Source organism: Bombus fervidus, chromosome 11 (assembly GCF_041682495.2).
Source record: "Bombus fervidus isolate BK054 chromosome 11, iyBomFerv1, whole genome shotgun sequence".
NCBI lineage: Eukaryota > Metazoa > Arthropoda > Insecta > Hymenoptera > Apidae > Bombus > Bombus fervidus.
In genome coordinates this window covers 5,653,183-5,674,176 of record NC_091527.1, presented here as the reverse complement: position 1 = coordinate 5,674,176, position 20,994 = coordinate 5,653,183, and the positions used below count along the sequence as shown (strand labels likewise).

General features: G+C 34.2%; 2 protein-coding genes and 1 long non-coding RNA gene across 6 annotated transcripts in view; 1 reads left to right on the top strand and 2 right to left on the bottom strand.

The window, feature by feature from the left end:
• Positions 1–15,554, bottom strand: part of LOC139991853 (uncharacterized) — a 31,245-nt gene extending 15,691 nt beyond the window's left edge. Inside the window, exon 1 of one of the 3 annotated variants that reach the window (XM_072012207.1) lies at positions 14,733–15,554. Coding sequence is in view for 2 of the 3 variants with exons in the window: in XM_072012206.1 (XP_071868307.1) it covers positions 14,733–14,826 (94 nt within the window). In the remaining variant the exon portion in view is untranslated. Of the gene's footprint in view, positions 1–3,076; positions 3,114–14,732 lie in introns of those variants that run through there. The other 2 variants (XM_072012206.1, XM_072012208.1) reach the window with 2 other exon arrangements.
• Positions 15,555–16,741: 1,187 nt separating this feature from the next.
• On the bottom strand, positions 16,742–20,722 carry LOC139991851 (uncharacterized). The gene is made up of 5 exons (XM_072012202.1): positions 19,215–20,722; positions 18,636–18,909; positions 18,247–18,522; positions 17,533–17,627; positions 16,742–17,317 (listed from the first exon to the last, which is right to left on the bottom strand). The coding sequence occupies exons 1-5, from the start codon at positions 19,487–19,489 to the stop codon at positions 17,011–17,013; spliced, it is 1,227 nt and encodes a 408-aa protein (XP_071868303.1). The 5' UTR covers positions 19,490–20,722; the 3' UTR covers positions 16,742–17,010.
• Positions 17,245–18,388, top strand: LOC139991856 (uncharacterized). 2 transcript variants are annotated; one of them, XR_011800953.1, is made up of 3 exons: positions 17,245–17,385; positions 17,540–18,171; positions 18,263–18,388. It is a non-coding gene; the product is annotated as an uncharacterized lncRNA (long non-coding RNA). The 2 variants fall into 2 exon arrangements; XR_011800952.1 differs by having other exon boundaries at positions 18,260–18,369.
• Positions 20,723–20,994: the final 272 nt, after the last annotated feature.

Here is a 20,994-nt window from a genome sequence, read left to right as displayed (position 1 = left end):
GTTTTTTTAATTTTATTGTGTTGAAAATTTTTACTCCGTATACTTCTACTATTTAAACGAATATGATATGATATAGATTATATAACAAGTATCATTCTTCTAAATTTTTATTTAACATTACAACTGTCAAGGATTGGGATATCCTTAACTATAGAAAAGAAAATGAAAAATAAATAAAAAACGAGAAAAAATCTTCTACGTAAATTTTATACGAAAAATTATTGAAATTCACAAAAGTGCATCATTGTGGACCTAGAAAATTTTATTAACAAATCACGTATTGATTATTTAAGTAGTTCTAGAGTTAATCGAATTTGTATTTTTTCCCCATTCGTTGATTCATTCCTTTACGAAATAGGAAAATAGCTAGAAATTGTCTCCAATAGTTCCTAGAGGGATCTTATACAGGAAGAGTTTCCTTATCGACACTGATGGAAAGCGAAGGCAAACGCGAAACAATGAGACGTACAACCTGTTGGTAACGTTTAAAGGCAACTGCTAATTGTTCCTGATAAATAAAAAATGAGAACGCAGCCCCAATGGACTGGTTTGTCCACGGGGAAAGGGTGATACTTGGCCGATAATTTTCGATTTCTTGCTTCCTCATATTTTTTTTTTAAACACGTTCATGACTCATTTCTTATGCAACATCGAGAGTTGGCGGAGTTAAGGGACCGTAGCTGCGAAATTTTCACTTTTCGATATCAGCGACTTGCGAACATTCTCAAATCATTTTGTAATACGCTTTAATAAGTAGCTTCGTTTATTATAAAATAATCCTTCTGATTAATTCACTTAACCTGAATTGAACGTTAGGTAAACATTCTTATCCAATTGAAAATAACAAATTTAATAAGTGAAAACAACGAATTAAAAGTAAACTGACTCGATGCAATTTCCAATTAATCTTTCAATTTCATTTGTAATTTTCAGTGAAAATAATCGGACAAATTACAAAACAAACTATGAAAATCTCCTACTACAGACGGAAAAATTCCTCTCCCACAATTAACAGTACTTAACTATGTATGCGACCTTCAAGACTAACGAAAACGAGTCGTTAATTTGTGATTATGTGTGAAATCGTGTATGACCGAGTGATTAGCATAAAATACAATACAATAGGGAGTTTCCGACAACAAACACGATCCTAATCCGGAAAGCAAGCGTGGAAACAGCATGACTAAGCCCAGTGTATCGAATTAGCGATGCTGAGGAAATTCGCTCGAAACTGCTGAATGGCAATGGTTCCGCGAATATTAGCACGCTGTCGGTAGCGAAGGTCTTTCGTCACATGCTTGTCGTAAATCGTTCCCCTTCTTCCCTTCGTAGCTTCTGATCGTGCGTGATCGTACAGTAAATCAACCGTCGGAAATCTATTGCAAACATCTACTTGCGATGTTTCATCGTGACGATTCCGCACTCCTGTCTCGAGAGACGCCGTTACATTCGTTGTTCACGTGAAAACATGGACGAAACGTGACCGGTTGGTACCAAGCGCGGGAAAAGACGTTGTCGAAATGGTCGTTACGCGAACCTTCTAGTATAAATTACCATTCTTTTGCGACTGTGAAACGTTGATTTATCGACAAGGCCTAGGTAAATTTACGGAGCGAGTGGAAAATCTATTGTCCGACAGTCCGACTTCATTGTGACGATTTGTTGCAGACGATATCGTCAAATGATATCTTGCAATCCTATTTACTGGCTGATTGATTTTATAACGATACAAACGCGCGATATCTTTCTTTACAGACCTCTCGCTTTGTGTTTCGAAAGCGATAGATATTCTATATCCTACGAAAATTTAAAGGCAATCACGCAGTTTAGTGATTTTTTCTAATTTTGATTAGTTGATAGTTTTGTCGGTAAAACAGAAAATCAATCAAGAAACTAGTATACTTTGTATTTTATTACGAAAGCGTCATATTTTAAAATTTTCCTTTATTTTGTAAAACGAGACACGAGTGAAATAGTTGAGATTAGGAAAGGTCACTAAACTGCATAATTTTTAAAAATTACCCATTGTTTTTTATCAAACAAATTTACACATTTATAGTTCTGGCACAAAAGAAACTATCTTATATCGTATCGTCTGTTCCATAAAATTACAGTTTCGATAAATATCGTCAACTTAGCATCGTACTTTATCACAGTGTTCACAGAAGTCAACGTAAAAAATATGTATCGCGGGCAGACATTCTGCGGTATATCGAGCATGCGTATCAGCGATGACGTTCAAACTGAACGTTGCAGCGAAAACGAGTCCTATCAGTCAGGTAGACTGCAAAGTTGTTTTTATCTGTCCAGACGATTATTCTTTTGAATAGTGGCAAACGAGATATTAAATGGCTATGTATGGACTCGGTAACGGTATATTCGATTCGTTTTACTGGGCGAAAGTATCGGCGAGACTGCCGGTACCAGGAGAAACTAGCGAAAATTTTCTCCTGGTCATGTGTGTGCATCCTAGAAACTATCTTAAATCGATACTCGATCAATAGATCGAACGAGAACGCCATGAAACTTAACTTGAACGATCATGGAACTATTCGTTATCTTATTGATATTACTGTAATGTACATTAAAATTTCAAGTTAGGATTCTGATAACTTCGGTATCGCTTTATGGACTTGAAATATCATATTGATGATATCAACTTATGTAGCTTAAATCAATTAGCTATTATTAAGTAACTGCAGTGCAATTAAATCGAAAAATTATAAACTTTTATAATACAACATGATATATTCTGTGATAATGTCCTTGTTACAATTTCACATGAGCAATATGTTGAGAATTCTACATTTTATGCTCGTATTTAACTACGTAAGATTATTATCAGTAATGCAATCACAATACCTGTGAATGTATTTCCGCTAGTACGGATTAATATTCAATTTGCGATTTATTTTGTGAAATTCTACTGCGCATTCAAAATGACTATCAACTAATGCGGAAGCGATCGAGGTCTCTGACAGTAACGTGCAATAGTCATAGATAAAAGTTGTCACCGGAGTGTACATCGATTTATAAAACATTCGATAAGTTCTTGGAACTAGTGCGAAATGCTCACGTGTTTCCTGATCAAAACGCATGGTGGCGCAGCTGAGTTACACAATCGTTCCCATCGAAAAGCTTGTCTCTATTTCATGGTGAAAAAAGAATTATTCATAAATTTATAAAAACATTATTTATATTAAACACATCAAAGGCAATGATCAAATATTTTTTGCACTTATCTATCCATGGCCTCTGAAATCGGATTTTAAAGGCTTTAAGGCACTTCTAACACAGGATTGAATTATTCAAAATTGTGACTCTTTTGCAGTACATATACGAAATATTCACCATCTGCGGTTATTCTCATCCGTTACCAAACGGAATCTATCGAATCGATTCTACGTTCGATTTTATCCGAAGACTCGATCGTTGCACAACGACGAACGGTTGAATATGAAGAGGAAAAAATAGTTTCGATGGAATGGCAACGATAAAATGCGATCGCGACAGACGATAACGGTACATACGACTACCGTGTGAAAACAAACTATGTGTGCCTTGAGCGCTGTGTAACGTCGACTGACAGCTTCACCTTTTCGACGCGTTCTCCTGAATGTGAAATCTCGTTCCGTCGAATTTTTCTCCTTCGCGTTCTTTTTACTTTACTTTCTTTCGAAGCTTTTACAAACCTATCACGTAAAACGATCGTTACGCCGTTACAGCAACTTTAGAATGAACTATTTCAAAAATAAAATAGCAATTGAGAAAAGTGATACATATTAGGTGGAGGAAAAATTGAAGGTTTCCTGTTTGAAACGAGACTCTATTTACATATAGATGTGTAACTGTTCAACATGCAACGATTCACGTTGGAATCAAGGGAATTCTGCGTAGTTATGAATTCTATTAAACGTAAACCGAACAAAAAAGAATTTATTACGTACATACAACAAAAATTTATATATAATATATAAATTTGACGATTAATGGATAAATGAATATTATTTTGTAAAAGTAAATAAGAAGATAGTAAATTCTGAATGTCCCCTGATTTCGTAAAACGATATCGGAGTCAAACAGCCAAATTGAAGAGAGTCAGTAAATTGTATAATTACTCGTAGAAAATTATAATTAACTTGTTACCTGCGGAGTTTCATTTGAAAAATCTCTTACGGGGTGCGTAGTTAAAATCAAGTAATTACAAGTATACACTTCAACCACATCGAAATAAGGATTTGGATTTGCGTGTATACACGTCGAACGCAGTTAACTGGTTAAAAGTTAATCAAAAATAGATATAGAAATTAATTTTCTTCTATTAAACACGATGGAATAGATAGTGAAATCTGTAACGTATAATGTAACAAAGAGTGAATAGTAGCAGAATAGGACAGAGTAATCGCTTTCAACTGAATTGTGATAACCACGCCGATCTAGCTTTCAGGTAACACGGATATCTGTTACAGCTAAAGCGCATGGTCGCAAGGATGAAAGTGAAATTAATGATTGCGATCTACATCATTCATTCGCTAATGTTTCAGCCGCATACAAATAAGCCAGAACTCGGTGCCAGCCTACAACATGGATAACACATTTTTGCGATTACTTGCCAACTGTATTTCACAATTCAATTGAACGCGATATCGCGTGGATGAAATTTTGATTTCATCGTTCCTTTGGAACACTACCGTTACGCTGCTTGTACCTAGGGAATATGACGCCAGCTATGCAACCAATACTTTTTTAGAACAACCGTTTTCTTGGATGAGTCGCGGTCAGCCATCTTGCCGATTTCTAGTTAATTATAGGTGCTGAACCGACGCTCGCTTAAACACATTGAATTTAGATTTATGAGAAATTAAACGATACTTTACTTTATGAAATATTCAAATAATCTTTTTTGAATGAATATCTCTTTTTCTTCCTTCTTTCATATCATACGAAAAATTATACTCTGGACATTGAAGAAATTAGGTTAAACCGTTTAAATTAATATAAATAGTGCCAATGATAAGAGAAAGTTTTTTTTTTAAGCAGTTCTACTTTCTATCTTTCCTATAAGATCAATTTCGTACAATGTGATATATTCTTTTAGGAAAATTAGGTACGTGCGATTCAATGTTACAAAGAATTGCACAACTATGTGTAATACATTTATTAATCGCTTAAACGATAATTAGGCAACTACAATTGTAATTCAATTAACATTAAAAACTAGAATGCATTGAATACATATACATTAATTATATACGTATAATTCTTCTATTTAGCATTTACTGTTCTGATATGTATTGTTGGATTCATTTACCGATTTAATGAACACGCATTCTACCATTTTATTTCATAACACGTGTATTTGGTATATTGGCTACCGGCTGCACTAACGGCCAGGATTTCAATGACGTCACTGTAATGCCGTAGTTGTACAATATACACAATATGAGCCAAGAAAATCAGAGTAACGTCATTTTCAATTTTATGAAATTTTGTATAATTTTTCGACTTTTGGCAGAGAGCACGTAACAAGAATGATATATAACTACATTCATAATATTAGAATAAAACTCTTTTCGTACTCTTATGTAAACTGGAGAAATAAATTTGAGTCGACTAATTCTAGCAAAATTCTCTAACCGATAAGGTTACTTAACATAGTATTATAAATAGATTGACAATTTAATTCTGACAATCAGCAAATGGTACGAGCGACCATCTGTCTATAAATCAGACGGAACGCAGACTTGTTTATCGGAGATAAAATTCAAAATTAAAACTTTGCATTTTGCCAACATTCGTTGAAATATGTATTTCTAAATGACGTATTACCGTCTTTATGATGCATGTCAAGATAAAAGCGTCTCAAGATACAACTGTTACGAATGTTAAGTTTCTTTTAGTACCGTCTGTGGTATTTCAATGATACGGTTTTTTCTCTCTCTTTATGAGATCATAATTCCTTATTGCGGTTTCCATTGTTTTTAGTGTGTATTGTTGTCTCGTAAAGACAGACACGTTAGTAATATCGCAGTTACGCAAGCCATAAATTGTTTGGACATTCTGTTAACAGAATGTTAAGTGCTCGATTTCTGTTTACTTTAACGATCCATTTGTTTATTAAGATTGAAAACAAACAAAATTTATTAGGCACGAATGTTACGATATTTAACGATAATATCGCATTTTTGTTACAAAAGTGATAAATTTCAAAAAATATGTTACTTATACTTGCTAGAAATACTTGCTAGAAAAACATCACCGTGAGAAATTTTTAACTTAACGGTCAATTTGTTTATTGGAATTAAAAACAAACAAAATTTGTCGATGATATCGCCCCTTTGCTATAAAAGTGAAATACTGAGTCTCGAAGAACCTCGAAGAAAACGCTTTTTTGTTTACTAGAGAAATATTACTATGACATTAAATATTGTTATGAGAAAGTACGTTAGCATATTTCAAAATGAATGTTAAAATTGATGATTTATATCGTATCACTTACAAAGCAAGAAGCAAAAATGTGATATATTGAAAAGAATAGCTACACTTGATACACATCTAGAAATATTCATTTTTCGTGTTATTATTTTTCAGTAAAAGATCAAACGATTAATCGTTAAAAATCGTCACTTTAAAGTGACCATCGATCTTGTTTACATTTCATTCCCTATTTCTCCTCAAAAATATACAAGAACCTAACGTGATCGATGATTACCATTCTTTCACGAGTTTTCGACCCAGAAAAGTGTCCCCGATTTTTAAAACTTTTTCTCGTGTCTTTTTCCTTCTATACATAACCATATCTCTCACTTATTCTCTTACAATTAATTATTTCGTGAGCTTGGTTTCCCACTTCGTATTTTATTTTTATCTATTCAGTTACTTCTTTAATTCTTCCTTAAGTCTTATCTTCCCCACCTTATTTATTACTTTGACTTTTAGTTAAGTTTATTATGCGTTTAATTTCAATCTGATTAGAACTAAAATTTTTTTATACATCCGCTATACTATCGGCCATTCGCCTCGCACCACTTCCGGACGCCATTGTCTGTCGCACAATTCTCAGAAGCCTCGGTTGCATTCTCTAATTTATATTCCAGTAACAATTTTTCCGATTCAAGTACAAGATATGTACTAGAAAATAACTTATTCATAGACGGTTACTATTTTTATACGTGGTCTATATCGTTAGTTTGCTCAAAGAATTTACCTTACACTGTAAAGACCGTCTATCATAAGATATCTGTAAAAATTCTAAAAGCGAGTCACATATTTTCTATAATGTGGATATCATAATTAATTAATTAAGTTGTACTATTTAGTAAAAGCAATATCACAATCTAAAATAAAATTTTAATCCTTCCCTTAAGAATAAGCATGACGCATAAATATCATTTTATCTGAGACCAACATAACCTAAAAACTATTAATTAAAACGTAAAAGACAAATTTTAAATAGAGCTAATATCAATTTTCTATTTCTAACTTTCTATTTCAAACTGGTTTCCTTTACAGATGTTCAATGTTTCTTGGTTATGTCGCGTTTCCAGCAGACGGATAATACGAATAGCAGTAACGAGCAAAATTTGGCTCGATCGACAAATCAGATAAGAATCCACACGATCCTAGTCGACAACGTCATCCCATTACGCTTCCATGGTAAACGATGTTTGCGCAAGTACGAATTTTGCAACTTGCTGCCTACGTGTTTTCTCCGGATACCGACCGATCTCTCGCTACGGTCTCGTCGCTTTGCGCATTCCGTGACTCCCTGAGACGCTCCAACGCTAATGTGGAAACCTCCAGGGTATTTAAGTCTTACCAGAGAATGTGGCTTGAGAGGAAAAGACAAGAAAAAAAGAAAGGAAGAAGAAAGAGATCTTGTCGCTACACGGCGAATGCATTCAGTGTCGTGAAGTATTATTATCGTTTGCGTCGCGATATTCTTGGTCGCATTTCGCGGTAGAATTTTGGGGGTTTTATCAACGAAATTGAAGAGAAACTATGGTGGAGTTTCTAGTATCCGTCGCTAGAGTGATTTTTGGCAGTTTTATTCCAGTGATTTGTTGCCTACCTATTGATTTGATTGTTTCTTTTTCTCTCGTTGATTTGGCTGACTGTTGTTTTCCTATCTCTCTTCTATTCTATTTCTTTACGTTAATTGTCAGAGATTTAAAAGTGTTTGTTGTTGAACTGTGAACGAACGGACACAATGGCGACGCTTCGGTGGAAAGGTTTTGAAATACGCGTCACGCTGTTTTTCCCGTTACGGACGCGAACACTATCGACCGAATTCTTTCGTGATGATTGGCACGGAACAATTAAAAGTTTACTAGACGTGTTTCAGTGCAAAGTGTTATACGATGTTTTACAAAATATCGCAAATTAAAAGAGGACTATGAAAGAAATTAGCTAAATGGAGTGTTCACTATATTTGTATGTCCTTTGCTATCGTTTCATTTATTAATAAAAGAAAATAGACGAAAGATCGTAGAAACAACATTTAACAGCGTTAGTAATTTATTCATAATATACATAACGTTTAAGTATAATTTCAAAGCGATTACCTATTCGTTTTTTTTTTTATTTGCATTGCAGCTGCACATGTTATGAAATCATAAAAAGACTACGATTAAATAATTCAAAATAATAATATCGTCGATCAATAGCCGGCTTATCAGAACGATGATCGTGAATGAAGTATTATGACCGAAAGGACACTATGTAAGATCGCGTAATTACACTGAGCTCGTTTTCCCGGAGTTCGCTGATGCATCCGATAATTAATTTTAATGATGCATTCGCGTAACGAACAAATGAAAAATTCACGTTGCTTGGAAGTCTATTCTTGGGCTTGCGCGTAAGCGTCCGCTTATTCGCGTCGTTGCAGATCGTGGCCACAGGGGACAGGCACGTGTAACCGCTTGCACACTGCAAAAAGATCGCGTCGCTCATCTATGTCAATACGCGTACGCGTGCACACGCACATACGTTGCGGACAAACGCTTTGTGTCGAGGATACAACCAAACAATGCGAAAAGTTAATGGATAAAATAACTTTGTCGCACGATTTACGCAAAATATACATATACAACAGGTACAAAAGGTATTAGCACATACCCTTATCTTCCAATGAATTGCTTTTTTATCATATTCTACATTTCATTCTCATAGTATCAAATTGTAGTCATATGAAAGTATTATTAAATGATATGATATCTATTATATTTAAATTTAATTAATTAGTATATAGATGTAATAAATATAATGGTATGCCAATACTTTTTATAGCCATTAGCTCGTGTATGTGGGGGATGTGTTCCTTTTCTATTACAAGTTAAATAATTTCTTGTTAAAATAAAATAGAACAAGTCTTATGTTGAAACGATACCTTTTTAGTATCGTTTATAGTTGACACTGGTAGTACTATAAAATATACATATATGCGTCCCTCGATATAATATATGTAAATATAGACACCAAAAAGGGGACACCTGAATGTTTTATCATTGAAAACACGAGAATCTTGTCAAGGCCGATATTCCAGACTTTGAAGGGTATACGCGATAACGCGAATTTATTCTTAAGGTTTTCTTCCCGCAGAAACCTTGTACTATGTCTTTTAGTGAATAAAAAAGCCAATCTAGTCAGCTATGCTAGTATTACTTCGATAAATATTCTTATAACGCATTATACGTTTTAAAATTATCGTAAAAGGCTTTTTAGATTAGAACTTTTTGCGCAGAGGCAACACTTCCGGCAATAGACTTCTGGAGGTCAATGTTTTTTTTTTTTTTTTTGCGAGGTACGCATTGACTCAACTTTAATTTGTACTTCGATACCTGGAAACGAAGAATCAAAGTACCTTCTGAAAATATGATGCAACGTAGATATACCTGATTACATAATTAAAGATAAATACTACTGAAAAGATTACTGAGCGACTCGTAGAAGGAAATGTTTCGAAGAAGGTCGGAAGTTGACCGCGATAAATTGCGTGACGGTTACTGATGCAAGTAATAACACGACTATGTATTAGTTATGGTTGTCTTCGTGCGATGAAAGTAAAATTGGTAATAACAATCGAAACAAAGAGCGTAGAACAAAGGAGTGTATCGTGCATCCAATTATGTACAGGGACGATCGTGTGCGTCGATAAAAAATATTTTCTCGCGGTTGTGATTGAGGTTAAGAACGTAGTACCGATTTCACGTGATCTTTATTCCAATTTGGTTTCATTGATATACGTTTTTCAACAGGTGGTTAAGGTGCTCCATTAACAGACCGTTGGTTAGGATTTTATCTAGTCGATTATCAAGGGAGATATATTTCCAGGTAGTTTTGAGTATCTTTCTTCGCCATTGAATCTACGTAAGATACAGATATCTGATACACCTGTTTATTTTAGATTTACAACGTTCTGCTACATAATAGTAACAAGTTTATAATATATTTAACTAAATTTTTATAAAAAGTTATGAAATTATTCTATCTGAAAATAATTTAATTATTTTATTTAACAAAGAATGAAGAAATTGTAAAAGAGAAGGAAATAGCCTATAATTCATAAGTCGTCAATCGACTAATATTATCAGCTAATAAATCATTGTGCAAAAGGATTCTTGTGGGGATAGCGACGGCTAGTTAATACGGCTTTGTTATACATAACATACATATCTATATTATGATATTACCAGACACAAAGAGATCAATGATGACTAAGGGGGATCACTGAGGAATTTCAATTAACTATATACACTTCGTCACCATTTACATAATCGATGATTATCGAGTGACCGTCACAACGATATTTCCGTGCCGATTGCGATCTCGATCGAGAAACGATTTGAAACGATACTCTGTCCCTTGTTTCTTTCTGTTGACGCCAGTAATACTGTACACGAGTCGTTGGCCTGCCGCCCAGACATGAAATACATACATATACACAAACGAAGAAAGAGCAACGAAACGATTCAACTGAACCGAATCGAAGGCAAAGAAGGATAGAACGAGAAACGGTGAAACGTTTCGTGGCTTGGGTCGCAAATTCAAACGCGGCTATCTTTTCGTTTACACCGCGCACGCCAATCCATTATTCTCGACGACGTTCACTGTAGGGAACACTTAAATCATTACCCAACACATTTACAATCACGAAGAGGCACGCGAGATGTTTTATTCGAGTTGTACGAGTATTCATACGTTTTTTGTATTGATCGACAATGAAGCTCTATGATTGATATAACATATTCATACAACCCTGAGAATCTATTAGGTTAGGTTCATAAGTTCGCGCGGTTTTCATTTCATATTGAATGTAAACTATACATTTGCTTATTGCCTGTGTTATACGTCATTCGATACTTTTTGTTTTATTCTGTTACAGTAATAAATGGTAATATTAAATTGTAATTTTATATTGATTTTTTGCATATCACTATGTCAATTTATTTTTATAAATGTAATAAAGATATAGGAGCCAAATAGAAATCTATTCATCTAAATATTACAATGGATACTTTGCTATGGATATTTCGTGTATTCTTACATACGTACTTTGGATTTTTCAATATTTAAATTTCTGATAATTACATAAATATCTACAATCTAGATGTTATAATACATTAAAAATACCCGAATCGATAATAAATATTATTTCAATGCAGCAGATGTCGTATTGTAAATTTAACAAAAGTGGCCTTTTGGTGAACCTAATCTATATAGTATTATATAAAAATCAATGAGTTTAATATTATCTTTGTCAGAATGCCAACTACTGTTTAAGATGTTAGAGGATCTAATAATATATAATGAATAATTATTCCTCCACAAATACTGTCAATATTGTATTTGTCGACGAAATGGTTGCACAAGCGTCAGTGTGGTTTATCAATATTAGCGACTGAATGAGTTGTTTGAACATGCTGCAGTCGAGCTGTTTGACTATCGTTTTAGTCCTCGAACATAAAAGAATCGAAACATCATGCAGTAGAAAGTGATATTAAATGAAACAACCATTGATCGATGTAAGTAAATTTACGATAAAAAATCGCTTATAATTGTTATGTATTGAAATGTTAACTATGTTCTTACTTTTATTTACTTTCATTCGTAATCAATTAGATAGCTAAATGGATAAGAAAAGATAAAGATAATGCGTGTTTGAAATCACAATTGTTCTAATTTAATTATGAATCATTGTACTTAAATCAATTTTCTCTAATAAAAAATAATATGAAAATAAAATTCAAAGGGAAAACGAAGATAAAAAATGTATGCAAACAATATTACATTATTCTATTTCACGGTTTATATTAAAATTATATTAAATTTTCTTATAAAAACATTTAAATTATTGCTGAGAATAATATATTACATCTTGTATACTTTTTAATCAAATTTGAATACACCATAATTCTTATATTGATAAGAATAGATATAACGTAATAAGTACTAAAAAAAATCTTTTATAAAAATATCTGAATTATCTCTGAGAGTAATAAATTATATTCTATATTTTTTAAATGGTATTTTGATATACTATAATTTTTATATTAACAAAAGTAGATAATAACATGTTTCAAATAAAGTACTTCAAATACAGACAGATAGTGCATACAAGACACCCTATATGAATCGAGGAGGGCGCCAAGGGAGGGGCCCTTCTTTGTGAGACGGGCTCTGGGCTATGACCTCAACGGATCGTCGGGCCTGAGGTAGGCGCCTCTGACTGTGAACGAAGCGAAGCTTGTTGGTTTGCTTGTCTGTCTGGCCAGTTGCCTGGCCTCGTTGCCAAGCAACCGTAAAAGCGTCACCCTTTGAATCTCTAAAATTCTTTACTCCTTACATTGAACCTTCTACAGAACATTATTCGCGCCACAAGGCGATCACGTTTTCCACGTGAGAAAACGATCCAGTTTAAAAATACATGTGAAAGGCCAACGGTTTTAGATCCCGCCGTTATATATTTAGAAAAGTACACGTATTTATAGCATATCATTCGGTAACGTATAAAATCAACCGTTACAATACAAACATAGTATTATTTACTGTTTCCTTGTGGTATAATATGAGAAGATGGTATTATATGACTCCATTTTGTTTTTAAATGAGTTTTCTAAAAGTAGTGAACTAATTAGTTTATTTACCGTTGTAATTTAATCCTAATTCATTCCTTTCTTTTGTATCTATAGACTCAAAATAAAATATAAATTTACATTGGGGAATTTATTTGACTGTATGTAATTTGGAATATCAATTACATTTCTATTAATATTTATAAGTAATTGAAAAAGTTTAGGAAATTTTCCGTCATAATGATGTAAATACGTCTTCAAACTATGTTAAATACGCTTCAGAAACCGCCTGCAATGAAACTGAAAATGGCTACTGTAATATTTAAAGAAATGATAAAGAGCTTTTAAATATAAGACCAAAATTTGAAATTGTAATACAGGAGTAAACTGAAACGCTTGCAATTTGTTCACACCTACTTTTACATCTTTTCTACCCAAATTGCATTTAATTAACCTATTGTGCATTATTTTCGTGGGCTTTCAAGTTACCGACAGAGTAATTTCTCCACCATCTTTAAAATTTGTATTATTTCCACTAATATCCAATCTCATTTAAATAGGTAGAAAGATTTCGAATAGGCGAATCAAAATTTAGAGCGAAAAATCTTGTGTATTATCAACGATTCAAACTTCCTATATTTTTTAATATTTAAAATAACGAAAGAAGAACACGATTGACTAAAAAATGACACAAAAGACGTAGCAGGGTTAACGACTCTAAAAAACCTGTTCTCTTGGCTAAGAAAAAGGAAAGAATGTTTACACGTATATTCTCTATTTTACAGTCGAGTCTTTTTCTTTGGTTATACGGTGGATTAATCGGCAACCAATGTAACCATGAACTTTTGCGTGAAGTCATCATAGCGAATGAAACGGTTAATCATTAAGAGCGTTGGGGGCAAATAATGTATCACGGCGCGCATTGTCACGTGCCTTTGTATCGCGGTTAATTTTGAACTACGTCGATTTTACTGCAGCTAATTTTGCCAGTTTGACCTATGTTCCGAGTTGCGACAGTTTGCGATGCGTGACATCTTTCTTTCTTCTTTAATGGATTTTTGTTTAACCCTTGCAGACTATCATAAATGAAACTTCCATGCGAATTATTTTGATTAATATTATCATCCTACAATAGTATCGTCGCAATTGCATTCCTTTTCTTGCAAGTTATACATTAATACTGGGCTACGAATGAGAATATACATTTGATATTTCAATGGAGATAAGATATTTTAACCCCTACGATCGGATGGCTGGATCATTCTACAAATTTTTGAAAATTCGGTTAATCGTTACGTTTATATCTTTAATAGTTTCATAACTTCTAAAACTGTTGGTTATACGATACAGCTTTTATAATGTTTCACAGTTGCATAATTTTCATTATATAGTACAATCTCTATACCTTTATAATTTCACAAGTTCCGTTACTTTATACTAAATATACAACAAAATTATAATGAATAAATACATACAACTTTCCCATAAAATTCCTAACTATAACATTTCTAACCTTACCTAACATACCATTTACCTAAATACTACAAACATTTACTGCTAAAGGCATATGGGCATCAAACGATTCAGTAATATTCATCCATAATCCGCTCGCCAAAGCGTTAACGCTGAACAAGTGAAAAATTTCGAACGAACACTTACCCATGTGAGCGAGGTCGATGATCGGCACTTCGCACTTGCTCAGAAGAGTCTCACAGGTTTGGGTTACAATCGGAGCACTCGTGCAGCAGCTCATCTTGCTTGTGGCTAGTTACTCGGTCGAAATGAGATTTCTGTTGCTGTCTCTTTCTATCTTACTCCTTAACTAGTTTCCCTCTTCGTCTCACGGTCTTCGGCTGCCCTCGCAATTTCGTATCTTGTCCCCGATCTTTCTCTGTTCCGTTCACTCGATCGCTTCTTTTTTCGTGCGTGTGCCGCCCTTTTCTTCCCCTGTAACTCTTCTCTTTCTTTCTCGTTGATCTCTTAGGTTCGATCAACTAGCACCACTATACGGACGGAGAATACGTGAGTCGTGCTAAACGCATGTATGCCCGATCATTCACCACGTGCGAACTCACCCACCAAATGCCACAATTTGGAGCAAATTCACTAGAATATCCAAGAAAAAATCATGCTATCACTATGCACACCAATGAAGATTTCTTAAGTTACAGCCTGGACATTCTCCGGATGAAAGGACAGCTCGCGAATGTAAACGATGGCGTTACCGGTTTTTTCAAGAAGGAAAGAACACAAAACAGACACGGTGTCACGGCAACCCTAACGATAGCCGTAAGAGACGAGTTTATTATGGGGCTGGTGGTGCGGTAGGTAGACGTATACGTGACTGTGAACTGGTGGGCACATGCTATGATATCGACAGAGTGGCGGATAACCGACTACTAACAAAGAACGTAACAATCCTAACGATCACCACTAGCAAGCTACCGCTTCTCAACTGAACCAACAGCGTTCGCAACTAACCGGCGCGCGCGCCTGTATGGTGCGAGCGTGGCCGAAATGGGGCGAAGAACTGCGAACAGCTCTAGTGGGAACCGAAGTGAGCACGAACGCTCACGAAGTTTGTCGAGCGTAAGAGTGGGGGGCGTTCAGATATTCGCGCGCTCACATCGAATGAGAAACGAATCAATTTGGAGGGATTTTTTGCTTTTATTTGTATAATTCTAACTTTATTTACATCTTAATATCGTAACATACATACGTTTCGGTACTTTCATTTACATTATAAAGTATTACTGTATGTATGTATTATATTTGGAATATTGGAATTTAGAGTGAAGAAATGTTATCCGATGTATTTCGGAAATAATAAACTCAATTGAATTTTTTATCACACAAATGTGAAAATGTCATTAATTCCGAGAATCGTGATTACGTATTTGATTTCCGATTGGTTTCAAGAATTTCAAAAACCGAACGATCCTTAATAAGTTTCTTTTTTGTAATGACTCTCTACACATTTACAAAAGATTCCAAGCCTGACTTATACAATATTATGCTCTACGTCTTACCAAATTAATCCTAGGTATTAAATGAAATCCTACGTATGCAAAATCTGTGAGACAGAATTTTACAAACCTGCTACGAGTTGTTTCGTTAAAGACACAAGGTAATACGACTATATCTATATGCAACTTGGAATTAACGACCAATGCGCCTTCCACGGTGCTTCGAATCGTACTGCGCTCCAGTAGACAATCCTGTGTTACTAAACGCAAAGATTCGTCGATCCCCACCACGCATGTCTTCTTCGCTGTCGTCGCTTACTTCTAATCATTATAATTTGTATTTCATTGTTATCGAAGACGCGTAGTTAGCCGTGTCTTAACTCTGTTTCCACATGTTTATCATCATTCTTCTTCGTATTTCTCTTTCCAATATCGAAAAAATTCCATCTCGTCTCTCGATCGAATTTCCCCGAATCTTCTTTGAATATTTTTCACAGAATTTGTGTTTCATCGTTATCGAAGACGTATAGTGTCTTAACGCCTCTTCCACGCGTTTATTATCATTTTTCTTATAACATGGAGTGAATTTTATTTTCTTATATATACATAGTAATTAGCTACCTCTTAACAGCTCTCTTTCTATTTTTTCATCCAATAATTTCCAAAATTGTAGCCCGTCTTTCGATTAAATTTCCTCGAGTCTTCTTTGAATATCTTCGACAGAAGATTCTGTTTTCAGACATCGACAAGATCCTCCTCGCTTTGCAGTGCTTACCAGCTGTTCCTCCAGGAAACGATCTTTATACCTATTCCGATTCTTCGAGAACGCGAGTTTATTCCATGTTTAACCCGCTCATGCTTTTTTTAGACGCGAATATATGTAGCTAAACGCTCGTAAAACATCCGCAGTGACGTGATTTGATTTGTACAACGGATGGAATAAACACGCGAATGATAGGTAGTTCGTTTGTTCAACGCGTTCCATCGTCGCGCAATCGTTTCTTGAATATTGTGTGCTCCTCGTGGGTACTTGGTCTGATTCTAGCGGCATCGAGGATTCTAGAGATACGACTGGAGTATTTGGTCCCACGCGAAGAGTCGAATGGCGATGAAGAAGTAGAATCGTCTTTGGAGTTGCTTTTATTTCTTGGATAAGTATTTTTGTTTGATGACATGCGTTTGCTGCTTCGTATACGTTTATGGCGTTTCTTTGTAGATTTCGGTTGCTGTTCCCAGTTTGAGGAGGATGTGCTGGGGCCTCGTCCATCTGCTTCCGAACTGAATAATAGAAAAATGAAATTAAGCATCGACAGTAAAAGTGGATTGGGCTATATCTTTTCTTACATGTTTTTATAGCATTAATTTACAGCATTAATTTATTATTAAACGGTGTTATTTTATTAAGAAGAACTGTATTATTCGAAATACAGAATTTTATATCGTATTAATACGTTACAAAAATGATGAAATTTATTTTTTTATTTGAATCTTACCTTGTAGCATCTAATGATGCGCTGGTGGACTCATTGGCGAAGGTTTTTGGAAAATGGTACGTGAGACACGTTCCGCATAAAAGTTTCCGTATGATCTAAAGGAAAGATCCAAGAGATCTAATTGAGCAAATTAAAAATCCACTTGCATCTCACTGTTGATACTGTACTTTGTCATTGAATATTTCGTCATATAAAGTAAATAGATTGTTATTGATTCTATCAGAGAACTCTGTTAAATCCTACAACTAATTCTTCGTTGAATTTTCTTTAGACAACGGCAAAAGTGATATTTTATCAATTAATGATAGGAACCTTTTTTTCCCAAGGTTTATGCAAGGAAAACATAACGTAATGAAACGTAAGTCTACTTTACCTACATACTTTACATACATATTTTACATATTTATATGTAATATCTAGTGCGAAATGGTTAACGCAACAACCGTTATAATACGATTAGACAGGCAAAGAGAAGATATATAAAATACAAAGAATAAAATGGACCAAGAACAGATTATATAAAATACAAAAAATGAAATGAACGAGAGAAAAAAGAATATAAATACGTATTACAAAATGTAAATGCTAAGATATACTTTCTTTTATTCAAGTTTCGCTTCTTTATCAATTTTTGTAAAAGTATTTACGAATTTGCATAAACATGTGGTAACATACTCCGGTAACAACAGAAATTTATACTGTAATTAAAACTACCTTTGTAATTAAGAAGGCTAAGAAGATCTGAATGATTACAAGCGTGCTGGTCATGACGTAAGCGACGATGACGATCCTAAGGATGACAGGTGTAACGACTTCGACGCAGCCATTCGTATTTATTGTTTTCACGTCAGTCTCCAAGATCTCCGTGTGTTCGCACGGTGTCATTGCACGTAAATTACAGCAGCTAAACGGGACACTTCGGTCTCTATATTTTTCATCAGATACTGGACTTTGTACAGCCATTTCATCTCGCGAAGCATAGTCTACTCCCTGATCGTGGAATATTTTTCTGATACTATTTACGTTATTCAATATTCTTAAACTATTCTGTTCACACTTGTTATACCGTGCTTTGAGTTACCATTTTTGAATGGTGGATTCACCTGCCAGTCAAAGAGAAACCAATCTGTGTAGGAGGAATGGCCGCAGCATTGAAAGATGAATTGTATCTCGTCGAGCGCGTACTTGTAAGACGATGCATTCACGTACAATTGCATCGAATTGTTGAAAATGTCGATTAACGTTTCTTGTCTGACGTTCATGTGATATCCTATGGAGACCAGAGTAGCCGCGTTCATTATGGCGCATATCGCGATCACTATTAACAAGCATTTTAGTGTTCGTCTTGTTTCCGCGCAGCAGCGTGGTACTTTTCGTCTAAAAGAAGAAATAATAGAAAAATATTATTGACAAATTCTGTGTAATACTACTATACGTAATATATGTATAACATACTACTACAACCATGTATAATGTAAGACAGAAGATGACGAAGAAGGAGATGATGTAAGATTTTTAGAAAGTCCAAAACATTAAAAAAAATTTAGCTTAAAATACAGATTGCATATACTAATTTAAATTTGTATGAGGTTTTTGGTGCAATTCTCTACAATTCGACTATCATAGAATCCGTTAAATTATTTATGTACGAGATTTGTATAATGTTATAATAAAATACTTACGATCGTATACTGCGGACAGTAATTAGAGCAGTCGGTAAACCCAAGCTGACGTTTATTAACGTAAATATGACTGGTCGTAAACCACCTGCGAATCGAATGATTTGCCATTCGGCAAATATCTCCAGGATCAACATGAAAAAACGTTTAGCCTCGAAGATGGCCAATGTAACCGCGACACCGTAACCGAATCTCACTTCCCATCCACAGTTGCATGGAATTCTTGCATTTTTCTTAAATACTACGTTGCTCCTCCGGCTGCACTCGTTGCTCGACATTCAACAATCTTAACGTACTATTCTATATTTTTCATTCAGTGAATCTTCGTCGATTTACCTGTAAATGTCTTCTAGAATTACCAGTTTATATTAAAATGAAACAACGTCGTATACTTGATAATTCCATGTTGATACGTATGAAATTTTTTTTTTTTAAATAAAATTTTAACGTAATTTTTTAAAAATATCATGCGTTTAACGAAAACAAAAACTTTCCACGTGATTGAAAAATAATAATAATTGATTTCATTATTTCAGATTTATAAGAATTAGAAGTGAAAATTCTACAGGTCAAACATTTGTAGAATGGACCTGTTGATGATTAATCGTTAGATTCTTATGTTTTTATTAGAAATTTTCAAGATTCTTAATATTCAATATACCTACGTATACGATTTATAGTAAATTTCTTTTTCTTTAATACGTTGATAGCAAATTTGGAGGAAATGATATTTCATATGCATCAACCTAACAGAATATCGAAACTGTCGAAAGAACGCTATATCTTTCTGAATAATAGAGTCACTCGAATAAAAGGAATTTCAATTATTCCGTCATCCTAAAAATAAGGAAAATATTGTCCGTAAAATTGTTAAGAAATATGAAAACTATTGTTTATCTTTCAATTTTGTAAATCACAAAACGTAAAATTGCCAGCGACACGCGACGTCGTATTATTATCGTTATGCACGTTCATCGAGGATAATACCAACAGGAAGTTATCAAAGAAAAAAAAGAAGACAATTCCCTGAGGTTGGAGCGCAATTATTCGGGTCGTGATTTGAGATCACATGACGAGTTTCGACTTTCTATTGGCGCAGTTCCATGGAAAAATTGGAACCGAAATTCCATACAATTTACTCGTATAAAAACATTTGAGGGACTTAAGAATCCAAAAAAATTGTTATATTATAAATACGCTTAAAATTCATAGATTACACTTAACATACTTCTCATTTAACATACATTATTATCCTACTATGTTTGTTCTACATTGGCAAAACGATATCTAAATTACTTTGTTTACGTCCTTCAATACCTTTACATTTATGCAACTCTGACCAACTATTCCAATGCTTGCATGTAATGACAAATAATTGATAACTAATATCTAGTAACTAATAACTAATAATTAATAAAGATTATTTTCACTTGAAAAAGACGTTGAATATTCTTCAAGAGTTAACAAATATATGTGCAAGAAATAATACAAAAAAATCTTTAATAATATGTAAAAAATGGCATTCTAAATCAGAGTACCCTCTTAATGAGTTAAAAAATCTAGCAAATAGAAACGCAGCGTCTCATACTACTGTCGATAGAATCGCAAGCATATTTTATCCAACGAGTTATACATCTGTTCTATCATCATGTTTATTTTAGTGTCGTGGATAGTATCCAAGGTTAATTGTCTCTGGACGTAAGTTTTACTCGTGCGCTTGCTCAAGTCGCTCGAGATACACCGATCTGAGATTCGATTACTGATAATCTTTTAATTAGATATT

What these genes read in the sequence shown, in the direction of transcription:
- LOC139991851 (XM_072012202.1), bottom strand. Translation starts at nt 19,489, where the DNA reads ATGTCGAGCAACGAGTGCAGCCGGAGGAGCAACGTAGTATTTAAGAAA. An exon ending in TAGCCTTCTTAATTACAAAG is followed by an intron (nt 17,628 to 18,246) that starts GTAGTTTTAATT and finishes TCTTTCCTTTAG; the next exon opens with ATCATACGGAAACTTTTATG. An exon ending in GCATCATTAGATGCTACAAG is followed by an intron (nt 17,318 to 17,532) that starts GTAAGATTCAAA and finishes TCTATTATTCAG; the next exon opens with TTCGGAAGCAGATGGACGAG.